The following is a 12,019-nucleotide window of genomic DNA, read 5'->3' as shown; positions in this document are numbered from 1 at the left end:
GGACTCGATGATCTTCTGAGGTCTCTTCCAGCCCTAATGTCTATGAAATCTATGAAGTTCTAGTTCCAAACCTTTAAAAAACAGCTATGGACAATATATTTGCAGGTCTACAAACAATGCTTTTCATTAAAGTGAGGTTGTACAGTTATTACTAAGGGAATAATGTGTGCAATTCTGTGCGACTATCATGCTTGAAACCAAAAATCCAGTTTTGTTCTCAGAACCAAAGCGAAGTCAGCAGAGTTGATTATCAAAATGTTTGCTGTAGTAATTGAGGCATGAAAACATGATTGGTATTTTTATGGGCAAAACCAAATTTCAAATTGATTTTCCCATGATCACATTTGTACTGCGAGAGAACTGGACATAAAGTCATTAACTTGGGTATCTATATTAACGCACGGGTATACTAGTATTCAAGTCTGTGAAACCAGTGGAGTTTTAAGTTCTGCGAAAAGGATACTCTGAGTTCAAAGCATTTACTATTTTGTATATTTGTGAAACCAGACTGCCATAAACCACCTAGTGAACAAAAGTCAAGACAGTAAAGCATGTAGTCCTCAGGGTATGAACAGTTCTGTTACAAAGCCTCTGACTTCCACAAGAACCAGGGCTAACATTTTAAGATTGTGACATCAAATGTCCAAACTTTAGATGTTTGAAAGCTGTACTAGTTCCTTTCAAAATTCTTCTGGGTACATTACAATATGCGCAACAAAATATGCAGCATATGTAACAACCGAGTCACAATATCGTGGGATAGTGTGACCTGTGGAATATCAAGCCAGGAAATTTCAGCAGTGAATGGCAATGGCTGCACCAGGAATTTAAGAGCATACAGAAGGCTTCAGAGAGACAAATCCACTGCAGTCAAGTTAGTATAAGACACAATAAATTGTCTCAAAACCGTGACACCTGAATTCGTGACTATTTTTCTCTGCCAGAGTTCTCACAAGTATAACAAAAGGAACACAGTGTAAAACATAGGATTTGCTAAATAAAGTGGACACATGATCTAGCTAGTCCAGTTTTCCAATTCATGCTGACAACTAATACCTCAGAAAAATAAACAGAAATAAAACAGAAGAAGTGAATAAAACTACTGATAAAACCTTACAGTGTGAATAAATAGGAGAATTTCTTCCCACCTCACCAGGCAATAGGTTAGGCTTTGAAACAGAATTATTACTATCTATATGTATCTTAAATGTAACTTTCATCTTTATCCATACAAATGGCTAAACTTTTTTGGATCCTCAAACTACAATCCTTGGATCTCTCGTGACAAGGAGATCCAAAGGTTAATTACACACTGTGCAAAGTAGTTATTTTGTAACTAGCTTTCAATTTTACTTTAACTTCTTCTATTTCTTTTGTTATAGAAAAGACATGAATGCATAATTTACTATTCTATGCCATTCATAACTTTGTGGTTTTTTGTTTTGTTTTTTTACAATCCCCATCTCATTCCATTCTCAGGAAGAAGTGTAAAGTTTCAATGATCGGAGAAACCTTTCTATGCCTTGTTATCCATCTCTGATCTGCTCTCAGGTATTAGTGACCACACCAAAACACAACAGCATGCTAGGTAAAGGTGTACCACCAACTAAATATGACATTTTCATTTTTTTTTTTAATTGGTTCATTTTACAACATATCACTGCATTTTATGCAGTAGAGGCTACACTGAACAGCTCAAAGAAAACCTCTGTGCAGTGACATCTGAACATATACAATTAAATTTAGAAAGTATTGAGCAATGTGTTTCCTTGTTTTAGTCAGCATTGATTTACCTAGGTTACTAACAATTCATTTAATTCTTAATTCATTTGTGCTGACTCTGTGTTACATAAAGACAAAAATAAAATGTTGCCAGCGAGGACCCAGATAGCACTTTGGGTGACTACACTGGAGCACAACAGTTGAACTCAAAGTCTGGAATTTCTATAGTTTGGTATCTTGATTTCACCCCAGGAGAGTACCAACCTTTCATAGCCTATGGAACTCTGACTTTAAAAGCAGGCCAGGTTATACTGAGATATGTAATAGGAAGTGAAGTTTATTTTCTTGTTTTTATGTACAGTAATTGGCATGTTTAAGGGGTGTGCGTTAGCTGGACCTGCAGATTACCCAAATACTTATTTTAAAAGGCACAATAATTAAAAGGGTGTGGGCTGTGTGTATAAATTATGAGATTTTACCCTTTCATCCCACAACTAGTTCTCTCAATAGCCCTGTGCAAAACTGTCATCAACCGCTCAGATTTTTCAACAGATGGATATACAGTACTGTTTGAATTAAAATGATCCCATATTTTCAAGTTCAATTTTAGAAAAAGTTCTCATCCGAATACAAGATGAAAACTACAAGTGAAGACCTTTAGCTGCAACTGCCCTTTCAAAACCACATAGAAGCAGCAAGGAAAGGACACAGAGTTAAATACACTAAACACACTACAATAATAATGGCATGGATAAAGTTAATTTGGTATTTTACTGCATGCAAAAAAAAACCATATGGTAAGTAGCAAAGGCAAGACAGTACCGGGAACAATACTGGTCGACCCCACACAAGTGGAAAGGGGGGGGGGGGGGGGGGGGGGGGGGGGGGGAATAAAAGCAGATTTCTAGTGAGAACAATATACAGGGCACTAATGGCATTTTAATATGCTTCAGCATTTTTTCCAGTTACTATTTTATAACATTATTTCACCCTAGGTGTTCAAAAGCTCCACAGAAGTCTAACTTTTTACAGTTAATTATGGCAAACAATAGTAAAGCATTTTTCCAAGTATAAGCATTCAGGTGGTATTTATGCATTTGGAGGGCACAAAGAATACTTGTTATTCATTACAGCAATTCATATTTAAATACCAGCTTCTTTTTGGGGTGAAAAATATACATCAGTGGCCAAACTAAAAAGATTACTACTTAAAACATTTAAAGTATAAATGCTGCTCCATAGAACAGTATCCCACATAAGCCACATTTAAGTGATCCCAGTGTATGTAAACCATGACCTGCAGAGGAAAAACTTGGGCTTGTGGATTTTTTAATGTCTTAAAAAAGCCTGAAAGGTGTGATTTCCAGCACCTTCCTGTCAATGAGGCTCGTTTCTGGTTTTTAAAATTAAACAATTAAAATGTCAAGTCATCTGCCCTGGAAGTTTTTATGGTGACTGACAAATTAGTGTAACGACATCACAAGAGTGAAAGATGACATGGGGAAGATTTTTAATTAGGGCATTTTGAACTACTTGTGTTAATGTTTAAACTGGAGAACGGCATCATTTTTATTAGGTTTTTAATCCCTTTCAACATTTGAATGAAGATGCAGGGCCACCCATACAAATGACTGCAGCCCTCTCAGGAAAAGAAATAGCAAGCCCTAACTTGGTATTTTAGCTGCCTTATTAAAAAAAGAAGTTCACACCTTTCAGACCCTTTGTATACATCAGAGCACAACAGAAATGGTACTAAGCCATTTCCTTTCAAAATGTCTACAGGTAACCTTTACCCCTTAAGCCCAACAGTGCCAAAACAATCCAACTGACTTTGGGGGTGAACTCACCTAGATTCAGATCTGGATCTAGATTTTGACCTGGATCGCCTTGAGTCCTCCTTGGATCGAGATCTTGCAGGAGTATGCCTTCCAGACTTGCCAGACCCATGAGCACTTCCGCTTCTGGAAGCAGAACGGGATTCCTGCATGCAGATATTGAAAGTCTAATTTGTACACAATTTCTGGGTGATCTGAAATCTGTAAACAAGCTCCAGTGAAATAAATGGCAAAATCTCAATTATGTGTCCGGGCAGTTGGAATTAGAACTGCCTAGATTTTAAGAAGTTTTTTTCCTGGTAGGCACTTCTTTACCCTGCATATACTTTTGCTGTTAAACAGATAATGCATGCATGTTTAGCAAAATATACAGGGACACATAAACAGACTAGTAATTACTTAGCGTAGTGCTTTCAGATTCCAGATTACTTCTTATCTTAACTTCATTTTTATTCCTTTTCTTCATTCTTCCGTTTCAAATTCTGACTTCTTTCATCTTCCCCACTTCACACAAATTGCTCAATATTCTATAAGTGGGACTTCTGGTCTGATAATTAGCATGCATTCACATTCTTTTTTTTTCAAATTTCAGCTTCACTTATTCCTGAGCTTCAAATAATTCTCATTTATAAAACTTGTCAAATGACGACTTCCGCATTTTCCTTCTTCAACATTAACCTTAATAGAAAAAGAACAGGATGAAGAATATTTAAAAACTCCAGGATAAAATCTAGTGCCAAAACTGAAACTAGAAAAAAAATGTTGTTTTTGGACTTTTTATTACTAGATATGCAGTTCAAGAACTGAAACTATTAAGTTTTTACTACTTTTTTTACATAGATGTCCATTCAATCTAACTTAGCACTGGGTAATTGTGCAATTTCTATTTATGCCTAATTTAATATGAAGAATGGAAAACTTACTGGTCATTTTTGACATTTCAAGCCCTATTATATTTCACACAACTTTAGTCATATTTAGACATCAACAAGAAAGGCTTAAGTGTCAAAAGGTCACCATAAATATTTAATACTGATCAACTGATAATATGTTTTAATGCAAGGGTACAATTCAATTGTACATTAGATGATTTAATGCGATACTTCTTTTTTAAAGTTTTGTTATGCTTCTATTGTCACTATGCATTATTAAAAGAATTTTGAAGCCTGGTTTTAAAAAGTTAGGCATGTATTCATTTCACTTGCCTGCATAACTAGTTACACATGCAAGCTTTGTACTTTCATGTTACAATGATTTTAAACACAAATTTAGGACACAAGTCTGTACATCAACATTTTAAAGTCTCACTTTAAAAATCTAGCTGTCCTATTTAGACCAGTTTTTAAAACTTCTATTTTTTCTTCTATCTAAGAAAAGAACTATCCTAATTAGTTACATTCTGTAATTTAAGTGTCTAATCAGTAACAATGTTAAATGTTCTCAGACAAGATCATAAGTCTGCAATTTGTATTGCAAACACTGGAAAGGTACTATTTCGAAATATCAACGGGGAATTTAATTCTGAATAGAAATTCCTCTAACTGCTCTTCAGTCAGTAAAAAAAAAAAAAAAACCCAACAAAAATACAAAACATAAAAGCTAAATATTGAACCAAGATTGCTCCCAAGAATGCAGCATTAAATGCAACATCTTGGGGCCAAAACTTGTTCTCATTCACTCTTGTTTTGTCATTTCTAAAGAATGTTGCTCCCCCTTCCTTTTAACCTCACATTCTCAGAATTTTGGAAATTCATCATAAAAGGGAGTTTAAGACCATCAAACAGTCATTAAATGAAACATCAGGGTTTAGTTTTAGTTTAAACTGTTTCCACACAGCCCAGAGAAATGTTTAGTCTTATTGTAAGTTTTGCTAGTGATTTAGTTGCCTGTCATTAGGTATTAAACCCAGTACTCTGAAGTGTAAAATGCAAGCACTTAAATCAATGGTATTATCAAGTGAATAAAAAAAGCTGATCTTAAGTTTTCTACAAGTAATTTTGCACTGAACTCTTCCACAAATTCATTCAAGAAGGGCTAGCAGGATTTTTTCCTAGTTATTTAAATCTTCAGTAATGACAACATTCAAAGAAAAATGCTCAATCCATCAAGAACTCATCTCAGGTTAAAAGTTCTATGAACTAATACAGCCAGTCAAAATCTTTGCTCTAATGCTCTAAAAACTTTGATACAGTAACCCTGAAAAGGGATAAAACTAGGAATAACAACTTCCTGCCTATGAGCACACTATTTCCTTGTATAAAATAGTACATTCACAATGTTGATAGTTTAGAGATAAGAAAGTCTTGGCTCCCAACTTGTCTGTCAAAAATGTTGATGAAGTTATGCCAATATACAATCCAAGTAACAGAATTATAGTGAATATTCAAAAAGGTACAGTCACTAAACCCTGATTTTAAAAATCACCAGACGGCAGAACTTGATGGTCTAGTGACATCTCTGTCCTAAAGGTGTAATCCAGTTTTTACACAGAGGCAGCCAAAAAATCCTACATGTTCACAGAAATGAGGAAATCTCACATTACAATGCTATTTTGCTCTCACAGCGTGCCTCTCATCAAGACTGCAGACAAAAATCCCAAATACTGTGATGTGAACTTCCAACATCTCCTTAACTGCACAATTTCAAAGACTACATTTTAACCAAGAAAAATCTCTCATTTTAAGCTGGGGGTCACTTTACCTATTAACCAGAGTGCAGCCATTTTGTGGCTGTACATAGCAAACTATGGTAAGAGCCAAACAACTGTAAATGTTGGCAACCCTGGTTCAAATAAATGCAGAGCTAATCCCTACCAGATAACTGCTGAATATCTACATTCCCAATTAAATGCCTGCTTCTCTTTCATCTCTTGCCTTTTGATTTTGCATTTCTCTCAGTGCTCACTTCCCTATATCCTTCTCCCAAAACCTACTTCAAATGCAGTTTTATAGAAATCTCTCCCAAAGTCCCTTTTGTGAGCCTTTGAAGAATTTATTCAACTCTCAAGCACATGTAGTACAGTAATAATCTAAAAACTGAGGAAAGCAGGAAGTGATTGCAACTGATCTGGACAACACTACACCTTCACTTGTTAAAATCGTAAAGAAAGCACCCAGTTTAAGGCAAGAGCTTTGCCCTAAGGAATATCTTACCAAATTTCTATACATTACCTTTCTCATGCCTTCCACAGGCCACTAAAGCTTGAAAGGCTTTCAATTCTGCCTGGGTTTGCTCTTCCCAACCTGAATTTTCCTCTTTCTATGTGCATTGCTCTTTTTGCTGCTATATGTCCCATGTGGCAACATTTACTAATAGCTTGAAACCCAAGAAGCAGCAGAAAAAGACCAGGCTTCTGCAGCAATGAGCAAGAAGGGGTCAGAAGAGGAAGCTTGTTTCTACTTTCTGCTCACTGCCCCCATCCTGGTACAAAGCGAACAAGCATCATCTTGGGTTGATAAAACAGGTCAGCTTTTGTGGAAACAGTAAAATCTTGACAACTTTACTGAGTATTCATCTAAACAAGATCTTCTAAATCAGAGTTTCAGAACTGGCTGTTTTTCTTTCCATCATGCAATGCTGGATTTAGACTACAAGAGTCCCTTGAGCAGCCCCTGCAACATGTAGGAGTGATGTTGTAGCCAAGACAGTCCAGAAATGTGAGGCAAGGATTTCTTACGGTGGTATCTTTTATTGCACCAACTGTATATAGCTGGTGCAGAGTTATACAGCCTTTCACATTCTTCCTCATGTCTGACCAAAACAAGTCAACCACAGCAGCTATAAAGAGGAGCTGAGAGAAGTTGCCAGGGGTAGCAAAAACTCAATTAGCAGAAGAAAAAGGTTATATGTGAGTGATGTTGTCGCCCAGTGGGCCAGAACATATGTGAGGGACAAGGATTTCTTAAGGTGGTATCTTTTACTGACCCAACTAAGTAGCCAGGATAAAGCTAGACAAGCTTTTGAATGCAAGACATTCTTTGTTGCATCTCTGATTACAGGAAGCCAGGCACAAGTCACTGTGTCTGGTATCAGGGCTGCAAAGAAAGTTTCATATTCAAAAACCTGGATATAACTTTATCCCAGCTACACAGATGGTACAATAAAAGGTATCACCCTAAGAAATCCTTGCCTCTCCCAGAAGAAAAAACTGATTTACCAGGAAGTCCAGGCCTATCAAAAGGGAGGAGGGTCATTCTCACCTTCAGGGTGTGTAAATAATCAAGAAGTCAGGTAAACTGTAACATTAATATTGATACGGCCATCAATTAATATTATAATCACATCAATATTAATATTGTCTTCATATTAATATTGGTGGCACTTCATAATCCATCTGACTCCTGAATTCTTTCCACACCAAAAGGTGCAAATGAGCCTCCTCCCTTTTGAGGGGCCTTGACCTCCCAGTAGTCAGCTCTGTCTTCTGCCAATTGAATGCCTGCTAATTTAACAGATGACAGAACAATTAAACAACTGTTTAGTGCCGATTTTCTGAATCCTGAGTTATGCTAATGAAAGCGTTGCAAGTAGCAGAAGACTAAAGGCATAGAAGAACTAGGAAAAGAGAATTGTTCCGAGGAAAGCTGATTTTTATTTCTTTAAAATTCTCTGTGCCATGAAAGAAGCTGCAAGAGATAACAACAGCTTGACCTTTTTTCCACAGTACTATTTATTTCTATCAGAATTAAAATAGAAGTGGTGAATGGACCATGTAAAATCACCTAAAAAACCTTCCAGTTACAAACAACATTTACTCTTAATAGTCTAAATACAGGAGGTTAATTAGGTGCATTACACAAATGGTACACACCTATCAGTTAGAGTGAGCCATGCCTGAAGTTCAGCATTTTAACTTGTTAGAATTAGCTTCATGTGGTTAAAGATTATGAAGAGGCTTCTTGTGATAATGCATTAGATACAACTGCAAGATTAACTTGTTCCATATTTTAAACAATGCAAGTTGAAAAAACATACTACAGACAAGTTGCCAGTAGCATTAAATAATTCAAAGAAGGCAGAGGCATTTGGAACATCTAGAATAGCCTCATTCTTCAACAGACATCTGCACTAGGAAAAGGTATTCTAAGATGATCTGGAAATGTGCATCTTTTTCTACTTGGAGATAAGGCCAGCAAATCCAAATCCAAAAACAACAAGTGCCCTCCACCTATACTGGTCAAGAGTCAGGGTCAGTATTTGCAAGTCTCAACTGATTCCAAATCAATGCATGGCAACTATCCATTTTCCAAAAGTACCCTCTCCTGTCTGAATATTATTGTTTAGGTGAAGCCATATAATCTATGAACATATGATCTAAATCATTATCACAGTGCCTTCTAAGCAAGCTGCTCTTATTTAAACTTCTGTATTTGGAACAAAATTCACACACTTGTATCTTGGAAAACTAATCAATGAAGCCACACGAGGGCCTGATTATGCTGAGAAAGGCAAGCAGTGGCAAGACTAATGACAATGGAAGTCAATTACATCTCACTCACTGAGCCCTCCATCTATGAAATAGGGACACCACAACTTCCAACTTGAGGAAGAATGACACTAACCCTGCAACATGTCAAAAATACATCAAATAAACCCTGGTTAATTAACCACTCCTGGAGAATGCAAACAAACCTTACTCAGCAATGATGAATTAGCATTAGTGGGGGGGGGGGGGGCCCCCCACAGGCAGAACAACAGGAAACTGCAATCATAGCAGTATGTTATTCTGTAGACAAATTAACCTCATGAAAGCCACAACCTGCAATCTAGTTTAACAATAGCAAATCTCTTGTAACTAGTTATCTACACTCTCCATTTTTAAAGACACTTGTTAATACCAAGCATATTTATGAATTTCCAAGAGTCCAAATGAGCCACATGAGTAATACTAGCATGTTCCAAACACTGCCTACAATATGACTTTCTGGAAAACCCCAAAACCAGAAAGATTCATAACCTGATTTTTAGAAATTGTTACTATTCCCTAATGTAAGGTCCTCTTGCCTCTACTGCTTCATTTGTTCGTTTGTTTTCGGTGTTTTGGCAAACAGCTTTCCTAGAATACCCTGCCAGGTCATCCCAAGTAGGGTTAAACGTGTGCTTACACAGTAGCCAAAAGCAAAGTATAGCTACCGCCATTTTTTGGATGGTTCACTGTAAGCAGGACTTAATCCCACCTCAAATATACTCTTTTCTTAGTAGATTATTTAGGATGAGCATAGGATATGGATGCTCTTGAAAAATAAAACAAGTCTGAAATGTTACTAGATGAAACATCATCTAATTATGGCTATCACTTTTACCTCCAAGGGCACCAGTTCATTCAAAGAGCACAGCCTTTAGTTATCACTGCTGATTACCTCAAAACCCAGCGCTGCCCAATGCAGCCAAATCTCTGCTGAAGCTAGAAAACGCTACACCTGCTATTGCAAGGGCAGTGCCAGGATGCAATGAACAGCTAACACCCCAGACTGATTTCTGGAGTTAGCCTAATCTCACTAAGAAAAGCAATGCAAAACCTCCATGAGAGGCTTAAAAACTGTTCTACCGACTGACACCTAGAATGAAGACGCTTGGTTTCTGGTCAGGGAGGATGCTGCACTGGGCAGGGTGCTGGACTAGGTGACCTTGGGAGGCCCCTTGCAGCCTCTTCCCTAGGACCCTACCGACTACACATCCCAGCAACGGGAGGAAGTGAAAAGCCTCTTTCAATCCTTTTTCCATTTGAACCAAGCGGCTCCCTGGAGAAGAGGCTGGCGCGCTGTCACGGGTGACCGGCTCAGCCCCTCTGCCCGTGAGTTGGGGCAGGATCTCGGCCCGCGCAGGGCTGCCCCAGGGGGTTTCTAACGCCCCCCTCCCTCGGCCCGGCCTGTCTGCGGCCCCCAAGCGGAGTGCGGGGTGAACCAGGAAAGGGGCCCCGCCGCACACGAGGCCGGCGCCCCGGGTCGCTGCACAGGCCGCCCGCACCGCCCAGCGGCCCCGCACCCGCCGCCCTGCAGAGGCGGGGCGGAGGCGGCAGCGCTGAGGGGCGCTCGGGGCCGCGCCCCCACGGCCCTCGGCCATTTTGTCCCTCCGCCGCGCGCCCGGGTCCCCAGCCCAAGATGGCGCCGGGCGGACTCACCACAGAGCGCGCGGGGCGGCTAGAGCGCCCGTGCCGCCCCTCCCCCCCCGGCCGGCCCGGCGGCCATTTTCTCGCGCCAAACCCAACCCCGCGGGCGCCTCCCGGGGCCCGCGACCACCGAGGCCTCCCCGCGCGCGGCGGGCCGTGGCCTTCCGCCTCGCTTTCCTGGCCCCCGAGCGGGCCGGGCCGGGCCGGGCCGGGTCGCGGCGGAGCACAGCCCCGCGCCCGGGCGGGCGCCCGCGCACAGCTCCGTGTATTACCCGCTCGCCGTAGTTCTGCTCCCCGCTGTCGCTCATCGTTTCCCCCCCGCGCGAGCTCCGGGCGACCGCGGCGCCGCCGACCCGACCCGACCCGACCGTCCCAGGCGCGAGCGCTCTCCGCAGCGGAAGTGACGTGCAGGCCGTGCGCGCGCGTCGTCACCTGACACCCCTCAGCTCCACCCCCTTCCTGTGAGCCCTCGGTCCCGCCCCCGCGCGCCGGGAGGGGGAGGGGGAGGGGAAGGGGAAGGGGGCGGGGCGGGAGCGGCGGTGTTGCTGCTTGCCGGGCCTGCATCAGTGACAGTAAAGGTGTTCCATGTGGACCGTCCTTTTAGAGGCCGCAGGTGGAAACCGAAGCAGTGACACTCAGGGAGGCTTAACCGCCTGTGGGGTCGGCTGTCAGCCCTTCCTCCCCACCAACTGGCTCGAAATAAACGCCTCAACTTGAACCCAGGTCTCACTCACTGTGAACAAGAGAAAGCAAATAAGGAGAAATTTATTTGCATGTTTTTTCAGTGTATGGTATTTTTTCAGAAAACACAATAATTTTGAGCTTTTCATATTTAAGACCTGGCAGCGCTGCCACAGAGAGCCTGTGGCTGAGGCCGTGGGAGCTCCCCAGCGAGGGGCTCAGTCGCACCTGAGCTGGGGCCAGAAGCAAGGGGCAAAAAGGATGCCTCTAGTGCGGCCAGGCCAGCCGCAGCTCTCTGGTGCACGCCACGCCCTTCTGCCGAAGAGTTCGTGTCTGTGGAGGCACGGGGATGAGCTGAGCTGCCCCAGGCACTGGCACTGGTGCAAGAAGTAGAGGTTCCCTGGGGAAAAAGGGGCCAGACACGGGCTTGGAGGGAAGGGGCATTGGTAGCTGCTGGGCACAGGCATGAGGGCACCAGAGCTCCCCAGACCTTCCCTACTCGAAGCTGCAAGTGGGAGAGGAAAAATCCTGGTCAGTCCCAATGTCCGGTGTGACCCCGTTTCGAGGTGCCATTGCCGAACGTGGCCGGAGCCCACCAAGCATGGCTTTAACCACAGAAGGAATGGGCCACTAAGGGCACATCACTGATTGCATGGGACAGCCAAAAGACAAA

At 41.6% G+C, this 12,019-nt stretch overlaps 1 protein-coding gene across 3 annotated transcripts in view; it reads right to left on the bottom strand.

Annotated features, from left to right (window-relative positions):
- TRA2B (transformer 2 beta homolog) overlaps window positions 1–11,066 on the bottom strand; it is a 32,060-nt gene extending 20,994 nt beyond the window's left edge. The window contains exons 1-2 of one of the 3 annotated variants that reach the window (XM_019489855.2): window positions 10,938–11,066; window positions 3,570–3,703 (exon numbers count right to left, since the gene is read on the bottom strand). In XM_019489855.2, the coding sequence (XP_019345400.1) occupies window positions 3,570–3,703; window positions 10,938–10,973 (170 nt within the window). In that variant the 5' untranslated portion in view covers window positions 10,974–11,066. Of the gene's footprint in view, window positions 1–3,569; window positions 4,236–10,937 lie in introns of all 3 variants that reach the window. The other 2 variants (XM_019489856.2, XM_019489857.2) reach the window with 2 other exon arrangements.
- Window positions 11,067–12,019: the final 953 nt, after the last annotated feature.

This window comes from Alligator mississippiensis, chromosome 7, assembly GCF_030867095.1.
Source record: "Alligator mississippiensis isolate rAllMis1 chromosome 7, rAllMis1, whole genome shotgun sequence".
In the NCBI taxonomy this organism is placed as follows: domain Eukaryota; kingdom Metazoa; phylum Chordata; order Crocodylia; family Alligatoridae; genus Alligator; species Alligator mississippiensis.
This window is presented reverse-complemented; position numbering and strand designations above follow the sequence as displayed.